The 17,323-nt window shown below is 33.4% G+C and overlaps 1 protein-coding gene across 1 annotated transcript in view; it reads right to left on the reverse strand.

The window, feature by feature from the left end:
• The window catches only part of prkceb (protein kinase C, epsilon b), a 149,924-nt gene that overhangs the window by 63,426 nt on the left and 69,175 nt on the right, over positions 1-17,323 (reverse strand). The window contains exons 5-10 of the mRNA XM_056470795.1: positions 15,517-15,605; positions 11,684-11,813; positions 9,753-9,895; positions 8,566-8,659; positions 5,848-6,047; positions 4,168-4,341 (exon numbers count right to left, since the gene is read on the reverse strand). Of these exons, the coding sequence (XP_056326770.1) occupies positions 4,168-4,341; positions 5,848-6,047; positions 8,566-8,659; positions 9,753-9,895; positions 11,684-11,813; positions 15,517-15,605 (830 nt within the window). The remainder of the gene's footprint in view (positions 1-4,167; positions 4,342-5,847; positions 6,048-8,565; positions 8,660-9,752; positions 9,896-11,683; positions 11,814-15,516; positions 15,606-17,323) is intronic.

Consider the following 17,323-nt stretch of genomic DNA (forward strand, 5'->3'; position numbering starts at 1 on the left):
GGTAGGGTTGGTCATAACGTAATTAAAATACAATTAGCCTATTGAGAGTCCTTGTAAACCATCAATACCAACCTGCTTCGGTAAGTAACCTCCATACATGTTCACACGGCAATGCAACATTTAATTAGAAAATTAAGCTTTTATTATAGTTTGTTATTAAAATTACTGCTGGACAAACATTAATCCGGGGCTGTTTCTCAATTCCAAGAACGCAGAGAACGGACTTGCGTTCTTGTGGAAACCGGTCTTGCCAGATGTTCTCGGAAGAACGAACTCGGGAGACCACGAGAACAGAGAAAGTGTCCTTTGAGAAATGAGATGCTGGATTCTTCCTGATGGTCACGTGACCTTCACACGTTTTAAATGGTAAATTAATGAAACATTACAGTATTCATACAACTATTTATTGTTTTTCCCCTTTTCAAAATATATACAATGCATAAAAACATCATAATTATACGTTGCACAATATAAATAAAACAGATTTTAATACGAATTTCAGCAAACAAACACCCTTAATGTGTTTATTCCTTTATTAAGATGTTTATGGTAATTTTTACTTTCCCCGTTTCATTTAGGGAAACTCCTGAGGTAAATAAGTGATATCTCGGAACTTTAATAATAAATCTAAATAAAATGCTGCGCTTCCCATCTCCAGTTGCAATGACTTCTGGGACTTCCAGAGCAAGTTCGGTGCTCAAGTCTGCATCGGTGCATTCTCGATATCAAGATCACATCCGGGAAGTTTCACGCGTCCTCTGTTCTTGTGGTCTTGAGTATTGAAACTGAACCTTGGCAGCTGATGATGATGTTACACAAAAACACAAGGACGCAAGACCGCTGAAGAACGCATATTGAGAAACAGCCCGGATTAATCGCGTCCAAAATAAAAGTCTGTTTTTACATAATACATTTGCACGTACTGTGAATATATTTATTATTACATACATTTGAGAAAATGTTTATTTCAATTGATTATTTTGCCACAGCCATATCACCCTGCAGCCCATGACTGGTTATTCACTGAAACTAAGTAAGGTTGAGCCTGGTCATATTACATAGATATAAAATGTATATGATACAAACTATATATAAATTGAAATATCTATGTAAATACTTTTGTTTTGTATAGTGTTGTATAGTTTATAGTATAATTTTTTTTCCCATTTAGTTTAGTTAATTTATTTATATAGCTATCTTTACAACATGATGTTGCCCAAAGTGCTGAATACAATCAATACTAATTAAAATAACAAGATAATATTTAAATTATAATAATAAATAATTATTAAATGATAATAGATAATTATTAAACTATCAAAATAAAATAAAATAAATTATATGCCCCAAAATTGTCATAAGTCATGTTTAAAAGAGAAAGGGATTTTTTTTATAAGTTTTAGTATTATATACAGTTGAAGTCAGAATTATTAGCCCCCCTTTGATTTTTTTTTTTCCTTCTTTAATATTTCCCAAACTATGTTTAACAGAGCAAGGTAATTTTCACAGTATGTCTGATAATATTTTTTCTTCTGGAGAAAGTCTTATTTGTTTTATTTCGGCTAGAATACAAGCAGTTTTTTAATTTTTTAAAAACCATTTTAAGGTCAAAATTATTAGCCCCTTTAAGCTATATATTTTTTCAATAGTCTACAGAATAAACCATCGTTGTACAATATCTTGCCTAATTACCCTAACCTGCCTAGTTAACCTAATTAACCTAGTTAAGGCTTTAAATGTCACTTTAAGCTGTATAGAAGTGTCTTGAAAAATATCTAGAAAAATATTCTGTACTGTCATCATGGCAAAGATGAAATAAATTAGTTATTAGAAATGAGTTATTAAAACTATTATGTTTAGAAATGTGTTGAAAATAATCTTCTCTCCGTTAAACGGAAATTGGGGAAAAAAATAACTAGGCAGGTTAGGGTAATTAGGCAAGTTATTGTATAACGATGGTTTGTTCTGTAGACTATTGCTTAAAAGGGCTAATAATATTGACCTTAAAATGATTTTAAAAAATGTGTGTATATATATATATATATATATATATATATATATATATATATATATATATATATATATATATATATATATATATATATATATATATATATATATATATATATATTTAATTTTTTTCTACTTCTGAAAGACTAATTCCTTTTAGTTTGGTGAGAATTAAATCAATTTATATAATAATAATAATAATATAATAATATTATTAGCCCCATTGGCTACAAAACAAACCACTGTTGTCCTCCACTGTTCATTTATTTATTCATTTTCTTTTCAGTTTAGTCCCTTTATTATTCAGGGGTTGCCATAGCAGAATGAACCGCCCACTCTTATGCTAGTTAACCTAATTAACATCATTATGAGATTAAACTGCACTTTAAGCTGAATACTAGTATCTGGCAAAATAACTAGTTACATATTATAAACTTTTATCATGGCAATGAAAACAAAATGAGTTATTAGAAATGAGGTATTATAAATATTATGTTAAAAAATTGCTTTAAAAATATTGTGGAATATTTTTTAAGAATTGCAATATCAACAAGAGGGATTTATTCATAATTAACTGTATATAAACAGAATAAATACAAACAGCACGCACAGCACTAGTTAAAATATATCTGCAATGTAATGATTGACACAATAACTATAAATATTATAACTCATACTATATAGTGCTAACATTTACAGAAATGCTCTTTGTTAATTTCTCTGGTGAAAAAAAAAAGATCTGTGGATACTAAATGACTTTCCTGAGGTATCCGTTCACCATTATGACTGGATTGTAAAAAAAGAACATCTTTACAATTGTAACAGCAACACAAAAATATTTCAGAGCTGAGTATAACTGTATAACTGGTCTTCCATACAGAAAATCACAAATGTAAAATTACATAAATAAATAATGATTCTAGAGTATATAATAATAATAATAAAAAAAAAAAATAAATAATAATAATAATAATAATAATAATAATAATAATAATAATAATAATAATAATAATAAAATTGCTGAATTGCTGCTTTTTATAAGTCTTTATTAATATAAAGGCTTTAAGAGCCTAAAAACATATGTATAAGTTAGTATTTTTTATAGTTTAAAAAAATCAAGGATTACTATTACGGCAGATTTTATTTCAGTAAATTTTTTTGTATTTAACCTATTATTATTAATTTATTAGCTGGTCGACACATTAATGAAATCTTTTTTTAGTTTCAGCTGGAAATCTAAATATCCAATTTTAAAGACCGAATATTTCCCTAGTATTCATGGTTCTCAATTTTTTTATATATTTTTTTTAATTTTGTGGGTATTTCTTAAGCCACAATCTTGCCTTTTTCAGGTTAAGGCTATACTGCTGTGAGATTTTCACAATGGCACAAATGATCATCTTAAATACAGGCAAACTGGTTGCTTTCTAAATATCTGATGAAACGTAATATTATAGCTCCATCTAGTGGCAGTCGGTAAGAATATTTGTACTATTTGGTGACTGACTGAAAAAGCAGTCTTGGCTAAGTTACTTCCAAAAAGCAATTACATCATTATTTCTTTTTAATTTAACTTACTTTTCTAGATTCTATGTTTGATAAAAGTATTTAATTACTCAGTGAGGAATTTAACTACTTGACTGACTACTTAAAATCCTAACACATGTTAATAGTCTAAAAATTGTTATTCTTTAAATTTGAAGCAAGCGTCGACTTTTAGATTTATAACAAAATGTAATAATTAACATGGTTATAACAGAAATAATGTTATTTAGTTAACAAATATTATTACTCTACAATAAAATGCCAAACTTATGACAACATACAAGCACACCATATACTGTCCTTAACTAATTTCTTCAACAAGTTGTTGTTTCTGTTGTTAAAAATATAATTATTCTGCATAATATTTTTTGTATAATAAATACTACAGTTTCTCTGCTTCCCTGAATTGAACATAACTGTTTATTTAATTTACAGTATTTAAGGCAAGTACATTAAAATTGACTGTAATTGAAGTACCTAAAATGAACAGTAAACCCTTTATTTTTTTAAGTGGATAATTTAATTAGAGTACAGTCACTTACACCCATATTTTTTTTTTTAGTTTGCGATTAGACTAAACTGACTGTAGAGGAGAAATGGGGCTGCTCTTACCTTAGTCTGAAAGCAGCAGTAGAGTTGGGTAAGATAAGGATGTCTTCTGGCCAGTGCTAGAATGCGTTTTTCAGTCATAGTGCAGTCTACATCATCGTCCTGAAGGATAACGTCTTTCTTCAACACTTTCACAGCAAAAACTTCATCAGTGCCTCTTAACTCAGCCAGCATCACCTGTACTCAAGACAACAATGGATTAGATTAATCAAAAATGCATTGTATATTTGTTACTAAAACATTAAACATTAAAATTGACCTTCCACGCAGTGTGTAACACAGCTCAAAGTGAAGTGAAATATCCAACTAAGGCTTAATGTGAATGCTTAATCTGAATGTGCACCGTGTTCAAAACTATTGATTCATCTATAAAAGAGTCAACTCATAGTGGTTCGAATAAATCGCCAAAGTAGCGAGTCTTTAGCTGTGTCGGCATGACGTTGATACAGAACTCAAGCCACGCCCATTTGTTGTGCATGCAGAATTGTAAAATTGAAACCCTCGGCCACAAACACTAGAAAGAAAAAGAGGAGGACAAACACTGTAGCAGATCCCGGTTGAATTATGTCGCAAAGACGCTGTGCTCTGAAGTGTAAGTGAAATTTAGTGTTATTTTCCCTACCCAAAGATGAGGCTGTGAAGAGTCAGTGGTTGGAATTACAGGAAATTTCGCTGAACGAATCATATTGGAGTCGATGGGATCATTAGGTACAAATAAATGCATATTATAAGACAATGAAAGTGTTTTTTGACCTTGCATGCATATCAGCCTGCTGTTGGAGACTCCCAAACTAAAATATGACCCATTTTAATGCATAATAGGGGCTATATAAATATATATATATATATATATATATATATATGAAATATTTTCCATACTATGTTTAACAGAGCAACGAAATTTTCACAGTATGTCTGATAATATTTTTTCTTCTAGAGAAAGTCTTATTTGTTTTATTTCGGCTGGAATACAAGCAGTTTTTTCATTTTTTAAAAAACATTTTAAGGTCAAAATTATTAGCCCCTTTAAGCTATATTTTTTTCGATAGTCTACAGAATAAACCATCATTGTACAATATCTTGCCTAATTACCCTAACCTGCCTAGTTTACCTAATTAACCTAGATAAGCCTTTAAATGTCACTTTAAGCTGTATAGAAGTGTCTTGAAAAATATCTAGTAAAATGTTATTTACTGTCATCATGGCAAAGACAAAATAAATCAGTTATTAGAAATGAGTTATTAAAACTATTATGTTTAGAAATGTGTTGAAAAAATCTGCTCTCCGTTAAACAGAAAGGGTTACTCATAATTTGACTAGATACAGTATTTTTCAAGACACTTTTATACAGCTTAAAATTACATTTAAAGGCTTAACTAGGTTAATTAGGTTAACTAGACAGGTTAGGGTAATTAGGCAAGTTATTGTATAATGATGGTTTGTTCTGTAAACATCAGTCACTCGGTTTTCTACTGTATGTAATTATATAGTGTTAAAGACGTTTAATACGTATTGATTGTAAACCTTAGCAATTGGTTGGGAGTGCAGTGCAGTATTCTGTGCTTCTGAATGGCTATATTATTTAAATGTTTCCGTTGTGTCACGTCACATTTGTTGTGTCACATGTAGTTAGGACACAGTGCTATACTCAGAAAAAGAAAATAGAATTGCACAAATCTCCACCTTGCCAAAGCTGCCTTTTCCAAGCACTTTGATGAAGGAGAAGTCTTCCAGCATCATCCTTTTGGCCTGAACCGTCTTCACCTCTCCATTCTCTCTGGCCTCCCCCGTCTCCTCTGAGACCCCCTCTGAGGCCTGTTTCAGCTCTTCACTGCGGTGATCAAACGAAAGTGCCTTCCTGATGTTCTCCAGATCCTTTAAATCTGCAGATCACAAACAAAGAGCCAAATCACAACACACGCTTACGGATTTTTGAGTCATCTAACCCTTTACGAATGAGTCAAAATTACATACTGCCTCATACAGAGCTGTTATATTTACAGCCCTATATAAAATATTGATATACCTAGGCACAGTCAAATAATAAGAGTGGCTGCTCTGAGTATTTTATGAAATAATAAAATAAGCATACAACACCATTTCTGGAGAATTGTTTAACTTACTTAAGCCCAGTGCTTCCCACAGGTTTGAAATATACTTGCAGTGGTAGCCATTTGAAACACATCATTTACCCACATTACATAAATAGTAACTATATGCGACAAACAAAACATAATTCAATTTTTAACAATCATTTTATTTATTATAACACTGTTTTACACTCTTTTTTCAATGGGTTAAAGTAAAAAAAAAGACTTGAATTAAAAGAAAGAAATCCACTATTTCTCTTACATTTATGCTATTCAGTAGCCATGTGTACCCACTGACAGGTCAAATCTGCTTCTCTCTCTTTCAAGCTCAAAGCAAACTTGAATGCCAATGCATTTTAGATATGTATATAAAATATACAGCAAATGAGAAATAAATGACAGAAAAAAAGGAATAAAAACAGACAATATCTCAAAAAAGTATAATAATTACAAGGTTAAACTGTGTAGATTATTTAAATAAGGCAAATGCTAATGGTGTACATACATTTGCAGCCAGTTTACACCAGTCATTTCATCCTCCCAGAGTATATAGTAAAGTTTTTCTAAGTCGTTTAAATAATGAATTATTTAATGTTTCTCTCGCTCTCATGCAAAAATGCATATGATTAACGATTAAAGTTTTAGATAGCCAAATCCTGGACATTTTAAGAGATTTAGAAACCTTGGCCGGATGAAGTTTTTAAGTCCCAAAATGGTGCGTCTCTGTGGGTCTGCAGAGCACGTGGGAGTGTTGACCGTTCTCACACACACAGAGAAGATTTTCTACTACTTAATCGATCACGGATGTTTGGTTATATTGAGTGGATATAAAAATGTGTAAAAGGTGATGATAATAATAAAAAAGTGTCACTAAATATGCAGTATTTGGGCAGCTGTTAATATACCTGGGCAGCTCGCCCAAGTCTAGTCTGTGTGGGAACCACTGCATAGGCCACATACCTAGTATGTATATATCAGAGTCACGGTTCCCACTTTCATGAACAGCATATTTAATGACTTTCAAGGACTTATTAAAGCACTATTTTTTTTAAATCAAGCATTTTTGTAATTCATACCCCAGGGTATGTAGTGCCATGAAAGTCCTTACTGTACTTACTGTACTGTAACATTTCACTTACACTAAATATTTACATTATAAATGAGTAATTTTCCAAAAAAAAAAAAAAAAAAAAATTAAGCCAAAAACATTTAATAAAGCAATTTGAACTTTATAAATTTCAAATGCAATTTATTAGAACTTTATTTGAGTTCAAATAAATTGTTGAACTCAATACTTGTCACAATCACCAGTGATCTAATGGCAGATCGCTGGTAAACACACAGATCGCATAGAACTACAAATCCGCCATTATATGGACTACAAGATCCAGTCATACTCTGCACACACACACCGGTTCTTAATCCTTGATGATTTGTTAACACACACACAGCTGAAGCTGTTCAGAACTGATGGCACACTAGAGTCTTATTACACTGAAGTGTGAACATTATGTTTTCCTTGCCTTGTTTTGACCCCCGCTTTGTTAACATTGCTAGCTGCCTGCCTGTACTGACCATTTGCCTGATTATTGACCACAAATCTGGATTGCCCGTATACATCTGTTTTCTCCTGTGTTGACTGTTACTTGCCTGATCATTCTCTGCATAATAAACCCTGCATTTGGATCCACATTTCTTTGTCAGCATCCACATTACAGAAACAAATTAAGGGTCAAAAACAAGGCAAGGAAAATGTGTCGTAATGTTCACACTTCAGTATAACAAGACTCAGCAACTAGTGTTGTGTGTCAGTGTTGCTTTTAAAGTCATCAGTTCTGAACAGCTTCAGCTGTGTGTGTTAGCAATCAGCCAGGATTAGGACCCGGTGTGTGTGTGTGTGTGCAGTGCATGACTGGATCTTGTAGTCCATATAGCAAATGCAGTTTCTGAAATATTGATAAAATTTGCATTATTTGTCAGTGTTATTGTACATGACTTAAATTTAACATTTTTAATTTAAGAATTTCTCAGTTTTTTCATTCTGTTTTTGACAATTGAGTACAATTCTTGAAATCAAACCATGAAGGAATTTAACTTCAAATTTAATTCAAGCACTTTCAAGAACCTCTGTTTGTTTCTATCCAGGCCTTAAATCCATAAATCTGAAATTCAAGGACTTTTAATTACTTTCAAGAGGTGTGGGAACCCTGCAGAGAACAATGTGTCTTATTGAATCAATATGCAGTACTATATATGGCACCTTTAAAAAACTCATTTAACCTAAAACGTAAAGCTGTAGATGTTTGTTTACCCTGGTCACATGGTGATGTGGGCGCAGACTTGGATCGGTCTTCTTCTAACAGGGGAGATATGGGTAAGGGGTGTGGATCTGGACCCTGAGAGATCTTTGTAGAAAAAAGGAAAAAAAAAAACATTATATTAAGTAGGCAATCACGTTACATTTTAAGCCCATTATTCAGTTTTTTCCATATTTAAATGCATGTAAATATATATGTATTCAGTTTTTATAGTAAGTTTAGAAAAAATATTCACTAATATGCAATTGTTTCAATGGTTTATGTGCAATATAATGTGTAAAGTAATAGTTTTGTTCTTAAGTGGGTGTGTTTTATGAGAGACTTTTAACTTTGTTTACCAAACAGGTATTTCTAACAAATTTCTAATTTGTATTGTAAGCCTAAAACAAAAGTTAAGAATTTATTTATTTTTATTTTATGTGTTAATTGTTCAGCTTCTATATTCCCAAAATGTTTTTTTTCCCCTAGAAATAGCAAAAAAAAAAAAAATGTCCACAGATCCTGTCTGGCCCTAGTCATCGCTAATTAGAATGTATTTCCTATTTTCTACCCGATTTGTGAAAATGTGTGCCCAAACTTTTTCCTATAAAGGGCCAAAAAGCAAACTTGATTGAGGCCTGTGGGCCAAATATATACCAAACCGTATTTACCAAATTTGCCATGGGTAATTTTCTAATCAGTTAGGTAATATTTAAAAATAACTAGAAAATATAGCTTTAAATCATACTGACTAATGAAGTATCATTTTTAACATTTAATAATGAACTTATTATAGTTAAACATAAACAATCCCATTTATAACACAAGTTCAATGCTGAATACACTTGTCGAGCTATCATAATAAAGGAGAAAAAAATAAAAAATAAATAATTATAAAAAAAAAAGTCTGATTCATTTACAGTATTTAATTAAATCATTTAATTTAAGTTGGCTTTTTTTTTCGGTCAGCAATAAAACAAAGAAACAAAAGGTTATGTTAAACTCGAAATTACGATCAATGTCAAAGACATTCGCCCCAACCGCATCATCATTCTCCCTCTGCTTTCAGATGGGACGGCAGGCCAAATCAAAGGTTACCATGGGCCAACATCTCTGTTCTAAAGCTTCATGAAGAAAGCTTTTGACCTTATAGCCCTACACACCCTCTTAAACGCTAATTCCTGATGATTCTCCCTCTCACCTTTTTTCTTCTCTGGACGCTGCCGGAGAGTTTATCTGGAGTGACTCCAAGGTCAGACAGCACCTTAGCGATGCCCCTGGCGTCCACTCCACAGTTAGGAGCTACATTAATTTCACAACGCTTGTGCACATTCATCTTACAAACTGAAGACAGAAAAAGGAGACAGCATGAAAACTTTGAATGTAATTTATTGCATGTTAGTGTGAGTACACATTGTTGATCTAGTACATCCATTTCCTCAAAAATTCAACTGAAATAAAATAACATTTTTAAAATGTGCATTTTATAATAGCAATACAGACAAATAAATAAAAACAAACTGATTAAAATGATTAAAAATGAAAATAAAAAGCACATTTACATATTAACAATACTATAATAGGATCTAAAATAATACTAGAAACTAGATTGTTGAGCAGTAGTTTTTATTTTCCTATTTCCACCTATTTTATTTTCTATATATATATATATATATTAATGAACTGCGGTGCAATAATGATAATAATCTCACTCTAATAAAATACGCTGATGATCTGGCATTGGTTTCCTGTCAGGAAGAAATTAATAGCTCAGTGTATTTTAAATATAATAATAGTATTACAGATTGGTTTGGCAAAAGTTTATTACACCTTAATATTGGAAAAACAAAAGAGCTACGTCTGGGAAGTCAAACAAGAGCAGTAGATACTAGATTTTATAAACCAGTCGTAGTAGAGCAGGTCCCAAATTTTAAGTATTTAGGCACAATTGTTGACAATAAACTGAATTTTAATAGAAATGTAGAGGCTTTTTATAAGAAGGCAAGTCAGGAAGTTGAGAAGTTTTAATGTTAGCACACAGACTTTAAACATGGCATATGGATCATTGATAGAGAGTGTTCTCACATATAATATTGTTTCATGGTTTGGTAACACAATACTTAAACAGAAGAAGAAATTATCGCAAATTATCAATCAGGCAAATAAGATAACTGATCACAAACAATATTCACTGCAGATTATATTAGACTCCTTCACGAAAAAAACAGCAGTTGCAATTTTTAAAGATAATACACATCCCCTTCACTCAGTTTCTGAATTGTTACCATCAGGACATACCATTCCTAAAGCCAGAAGAAATGCTTATAAAAAGTAATTTATCCCAATAGCAGTTGTTGTCTTAAATCAAATCCCTGATTGAAGTGAATGTGGTGGTTGTCAAAAATGATCTGCAGTAGTTTGTATAGGGATAGTTTGGTTTTTAACTTATGTTGGTGTCTTGATGAGTATTGTTATTGGGTGATTGTTGTATGTATGCAATTATTGTCTTAAATCCAGTGTTAAACACAAATTTCCTTTCTGTGCCAAGCAGAACGGACAATAAAGTTTAATCTAAACTAATTTTCATAATTAAGCAGCCTTTGAAATGGATCTTTACATTAATTAGAATTGTTTGAGAATAATGAACTGAATAATAAGCATTTTACTATGACTGAGCTTTGTAAAACTTTCACTTTCAAATACCGTAGCTTGTTTTAAATCTATTAGCTTGATTATGCAACATCTTAACAACACTTAAAATAAAATGAGAGATTTAAAAATGCACACACTTTTAGTGACAAGGAGAAGAGATCATTTCAGTTATAAAATAGGTCAGTACTCAGTAATAATCTTTGTGTTATTATGAGTGACTTTGCATGTTGGTGTGCTTAACTCATATTTACATATTTACACAAGCAGTCATTATGACCTTAGTAACACTTTACAATAAGGTTGTATTAGTAAACGTTAGTAAATGCATCAGCTAACATGAATAAACAATGAACAACTCATCTTTCGACTTTGATCAGGGACCCTGAATGTGTCCTAAGCTTTAAAAATTCCTGGATATTTTCAGCTTTTTCAATGAATGGGGAAATCCTATAACTACATTTCCCAGAATGCTGCTCTCACCTTTACACTGAAGCCCTTGCCGCAGCAGGCCCCACAGTAATGAACCGCAGTGGTCACAGAATGTGAGGACTTTGTAGTTATGAATACTGAATTTATGAGGCATATTGACGCTAAAACGCTGGGATCCCACCTGCAGGGGGCAATAGAGGATCAGTAAGATGCTCATGCAGCACTCACACAAGCATTAAAAAAAAACATGGTAAAGCTGCTGTGATTTTATTTTATAGTGTTACTCAACGATACAAAAACCAACATAAAATAAAAAGACATACAGTGGGGGAAAAGTATTGGGAAAAAAATTCTAAAAGAGCTGTTGACATGAAATTTTATCTGATTTAGGTGAAAACCCAAACAATATAAACATAAACAAAATTGGTATGTGTAACAATGAAATGACACAAGGAGAATGTACTGAACTACTGAAATGTATTTAATACTTCACCTAAAATACCTTTTTGGTGATAGCAGCTTAAGGACAGCTCCCATACGGTTAATGAAGTCACATCAATTAATCAGGTGTGATTTTTTCTTCACAGACTTTAACAGAGTGTAAAAAATCTTGATGGTTCTGGAGTAGGGTCTGTCTATGGAATGCACGATAGGGACGTAACATGAAGAGGCCTTAGGGGCATAACTTGTAGTAACTTGAAGTTGAAGTTGCGTAACTTGAAGTTGGAGACCCACATGTCAAAACTATGTTGTCGGCAAGATGTCGCTGTACATCAGTTATTAAAGTCTACACCTGATTCACACCTAAACCCAACCATCACAGTTATTAATGTCTACACCTACCCCAAGCCTTAACCCAACCATCAGTTATTAACGTCTACATCTACTCCACACCTAAACCCAACCATCACAGTTATTAACATCTACACCTACTCCAACCCTAAACCCAACCATCACAGTTATTAACATCTACACCTACTCCAACCCTAAACCCAACCATCACAGTTATTAACATCTATACTGACCACAACTCTAAACCCAACCATCATAGTTATTAATGTCTACACCTACCCCAAGTCTTAACCCAACAATCAGTTAACGTCTACACCTACTCCACACCTAAACCCAACCATCAGTTATTAACATCTACACCTACTCCAACCCTAAACCCAACCATCACAGTTATTAACATCTATACCGACCACAACTCTAAACCCAACGATCATAGTTATTAATGTCTACACCTTCTCCAACCCTAAACCCAACCATCAGTTATTAACATCTATACCGACCACAACTCTAAACCTAACCATCATAGTTATTAATGTCTACACCTTTCCCAAACCTAAACCCAACCATCACAGTTATTAACGTCTACACCTAAACCTACCCCAACCCTAAACCCAACCATCATAGTTATTAACGTCTACACCTACTCCCAACCTAAACCCAACCATCATACTATAGTTGTTAATGTCTACACCTACCCCAACACTAAACCCAAACATCAGTTTTTAACGTACAGCCGTGAGTTGCGGAGGCTTTCATACTTGACACGTTCACCAGAGTACTGTTATTTACAACCACAGGGAGCGACGCCAAGTAGGCTAACTGTAATGACAAAACGGATGCAGAAGTCAGTGAGTGGAGTTGCATGGTGGAGTTTCTAAATGAATGTAATTAATATCATATCAAATTAATAGGTTGTGGATACATTTTTTTGTTGAAAACTCATGAAACATTTGCTGAAAATATTCTCTGTTAACTATTTCGGCCATCTTGCCAACAACATCTCGTTGTGACATCTCGCAGCGTTCAATGGGATCTTGATTACTGCAAGTTACGCCTCTAACTTACTACAAGTTACGCCCCTTCATCTTACGCCCCTGTTTTGCAGTCCACAGATAGATACACTTGTGGTTCTGTGGGTATCATCAATCAAATCTGATCTTTATTTTGTATGTTCTATTGGATTCAAGTCAGGTGATTGGCCGGACCATTCTACAGCTTGATTGTCTTTCTCTGAAAGCATTTTAGAGATTCCTTGGCTGTGTTGTGGATTATTGTCTTGCTGAAATGTCCACTCTGGTTTTATCTTTATCATCCTGCTAATGTAGATGTTGGACTGAAGCAGCTAATATTAATTTACTATGATGAAGGGCAGAGGCTTTCTGAAGAACTACTGAGAGATTTCAGATGCTGTCTGGGCTTTCACTGCCTTTTTACAGCTCCCTTTCTTCATGTGTTCAATTCTTTTTTCCTGTGTCATTTCATTTTACTATGCATAAGTTTACTAATAAATGTTATTTTCTTTGCATATTTGGATTTGTTTGGTTGTTACCAACATCTGGTGAAAATTTCAAGTCAGCAGCAGCTTTAGAAATATTTTTTTCTAAGAAAATTGGTAAGCTGTTAAATATTTATCTCTCCCATCGTATGATTATATTCAAAAATCATAATTATATTGTTATGGCTGTGGGTTTGATTCAATTAAATAGTGACTGAACAACATTAAAAACAGACTGCATCGGAAATTGCATACTTCCCTACTGCACAGTAGACGATCAATAGTATGTGGCAAGGGTAGTAAGCCTGAATTCACAGCACTCATAAAAAGTATACAAAAAGTACCCAAAAGTATCATACGTGCACATGCGATAATAAATAATGGTCAATGTACTATCCCATCGGGCCACAATGCCCAATGACAGTACAGTGAATATACTGTAGATCTACAAATCTGTATTGAGCTGATTCATTGCTTCATACAAACAGTTATACTATATAGAACACATGATTGTAATGTAGATATTAGTAAGTACCTACTCAAGAGAATATGCGATTTCAGACTCAAGTACAGTTATTAGCCCACCTGAATTATTACCCCCCAATTATTTAGTTTTTACCCCTGAATTATTTAAAGGAGAGATTTTTTCAACACATTTCTAAACATAATAGTTTAAATAAATACTCATTTCTCATAACTGATTTCTTTTATCTTTGCCACAATGACAGTACTTATTATTTTACTAGATATTTTTCCAAACACTAGTATTCAGCTTAAAGTAACATTTAAAGGTTTAACTAGGTTAATTAGGTTAACTGGGTAAGTTAGGGTAATTAAATCATTGTATAATGATGGTTTGTTCTGTAGAGATTTAAAAAAAATGCTTAAGAGGGCTAATGATATTAAAATAATAATATAATTATTTAAAAAAAAAAAATAATAATAATAAAAAAATAAAAAACTTTTATTCTAGCCAAAATAAAACAAGTAAGTCTTTCTCCAGAAGAAGAAAATATTATAGGACATGTGTGTTTTCTATAAAAATATTATAGGAAATACTGTGAAAAACTTGCTCTGCTAAACATAATTTAGGAAATATCTGAAAAAGAAAGAAATCTTCACAGGAGAGCTAATAATTTTGACTTCAACTGTATGTCGTTCCACTCCAAGATACAGTATTTTTATCTATTTATTTATTTATTTATTTGCATAGATGTTGCTCTTTAATTGAGGGTATTTAATAGATGCTTCCTAAAACGTAAGCTATAACTTAAATAAAGCTGGAGGGAAAATTACAATGCTGACATACAGTTTGAGTACAACTTTACGATTATGAAACAAGGAACGCTGAGTTCAAACTGTAATTTGTGTTGATTAGAATCAACTGGGATTATAAGAGAAAATCCAAAAGGGGTCTGGATGCAAACCCGGTGCAGTTGCAAGCTGAGCTGCATGCAATGCTTTTTAACGTGCACACCTAACCCTGCCCCTCACAGTGATGTCACTAGCTCCTTTTGAGTGCATTGTCTCACATTAATTTGCATAATCAAAGCTGCATTCAGATACAATTGAGAAAATCCTGTGAGGTTCCTCTCACCTCCTCTGCGGTGTCCTCCTGTTTCTTCAAACCTGCACATTTAGTGATGATCAGTTCATGGCAGCGTTTATGAACTACACAGGTGCACACTGAAAATCAGAGAAAAGGGTTAAATTGGGTCAGATTTACTTCACTTTTCTGATGTATTACCGTGGACTCACAGATAAGAATGTTAGGCCTACAGTACAGATATGATATTTTTAGCAGGTTCCTGTCCATGCCAGTAGTTTCCTTAATTTAAGATTGTGAGCCAGTCACTGCCTAAAGTTATTCTAAAAAAAAATATCTCATTATGTACTTATGATTGTGTTGTCTTTCAGTTTTGTGAAAAAAAAAAAACATTGTATGTTTGGAATATAGTTAAGTTTTTGTATTTGAATACTGTTATACTCCCTACAACACTTACAAGCAGTGTTTATGTAACTTATTTTTGCTCTGTTGTATTTACACTCACAGGCCACTTTATTAGGTACACTTGTCCAACTGCTTGTTGACGCAAATTTCTAATCAGTCAATCCCATGGCAGCAACTCAATGCATTTAGACATGCAGACATGGTCAAGACAATCTGCTGCAGTTCAAACCAAGCATCAGAATAGGAAAGGAGGTGATTTAAGTGAACGTGGCATGGTTGTTGGTGTCAGTTGGGCTGGTCTGAGTATTTCAGAAAACTTCTGATCTACTGAGATTTTCACGCACAACCATCTCTGGGGTTTACAGAGAATGGTCCGAAAAAGAGAAAATATCCAATGAGTGGCAGTTCTGTGGGCGTAATTGCCTTGTTGATGCCAGAGGTCAGAGGAAAATGGCCAGACTGGTTCAAGCTGATAGAAAGGCAACAGGAACTCAAATAACCACTTGTTACAACTGAGGTATGCAGAAGAGCATCTCTGACCACACAACACATTCTAACCTTGAGGCGGATGAGCTACAGCAGCAGAACATTAGAAAACAGTGCCACTCCTGTCAGCTAAGAACAGGAAACTGAGGCTACAATTCGCACAGGCTTACCAAAATTGGACAACAGAAGATTGGAAAAATTGTTGCCTGGTCTGATGAGTCTCGATTTCTGCTGCGACATTCAGATGGTAGGGTCAGAATTTGGCATCAACAACATGAAAGCAAGGATCCCTCCTGCCTTGTATCAACTGTTCAGGCAGGTGGTGGTGGTGGTGTAATGTGTGGGGGATATTTTCTTGGCACACTCTGGGCCCATTAGCACCAGCTGAGCATTGTGTTAACGCCACAGCTTACCTGAGTATTGTTGCTAAGCATGTTCATGCCGTTATCACCACAGTGTACCCAGATTCTGCTGGCTACTTCCAACAGAATAACGTGCCACGTCATAAAGCGCAAATCATCTCAGACTGGTTTCTTGAACATGACAATGAGTTCACTGTACTCAAATGACCTCCACAGATGCACCTTTGGTATGTGGTGGAATGGGAGATTTGCATAATGGATGTGTAGCTGACAAATCTGCAGCAACTGCGTGATGCTATTATGTCAATATGCAACAAAATGTCTGAGAAATATTTCCAGTACCTTGTTGAATCTATGCCACGAAGGATTAAGGCAGATCTGAATGCAAAAGGGGGTCCAACCCGGTACTGGTAAGATGTACCTAAAAAGTGTCCAGTGAGTGTATATTGATATTTGATTGTTTTGTTAGTTTGAAGGTTGTCATCATGGTAAAATCTACTCACAAGTCGCTCTAACAGCATCATTGTGTTTATAATCCAGCATGCTATCTCAGATTTTGGCAAAATAATTTGTGTTAAATAAAAACTGTAAGAGTGAAACCTAAT

This window comes from Danio aesculapii, chromosome 13 (genome assembly GCF_903798145.1).
Source record: "Danio aesculapii chromosome 13, fDanAes4.1, whole genome shotgun sequence".
Taxonomy (NCBI): Eukaryota; Metazoa; Chordata; class Actinopteri; order Cypriniformes; family Danionidae; genus Danio; species Danio aesculapii.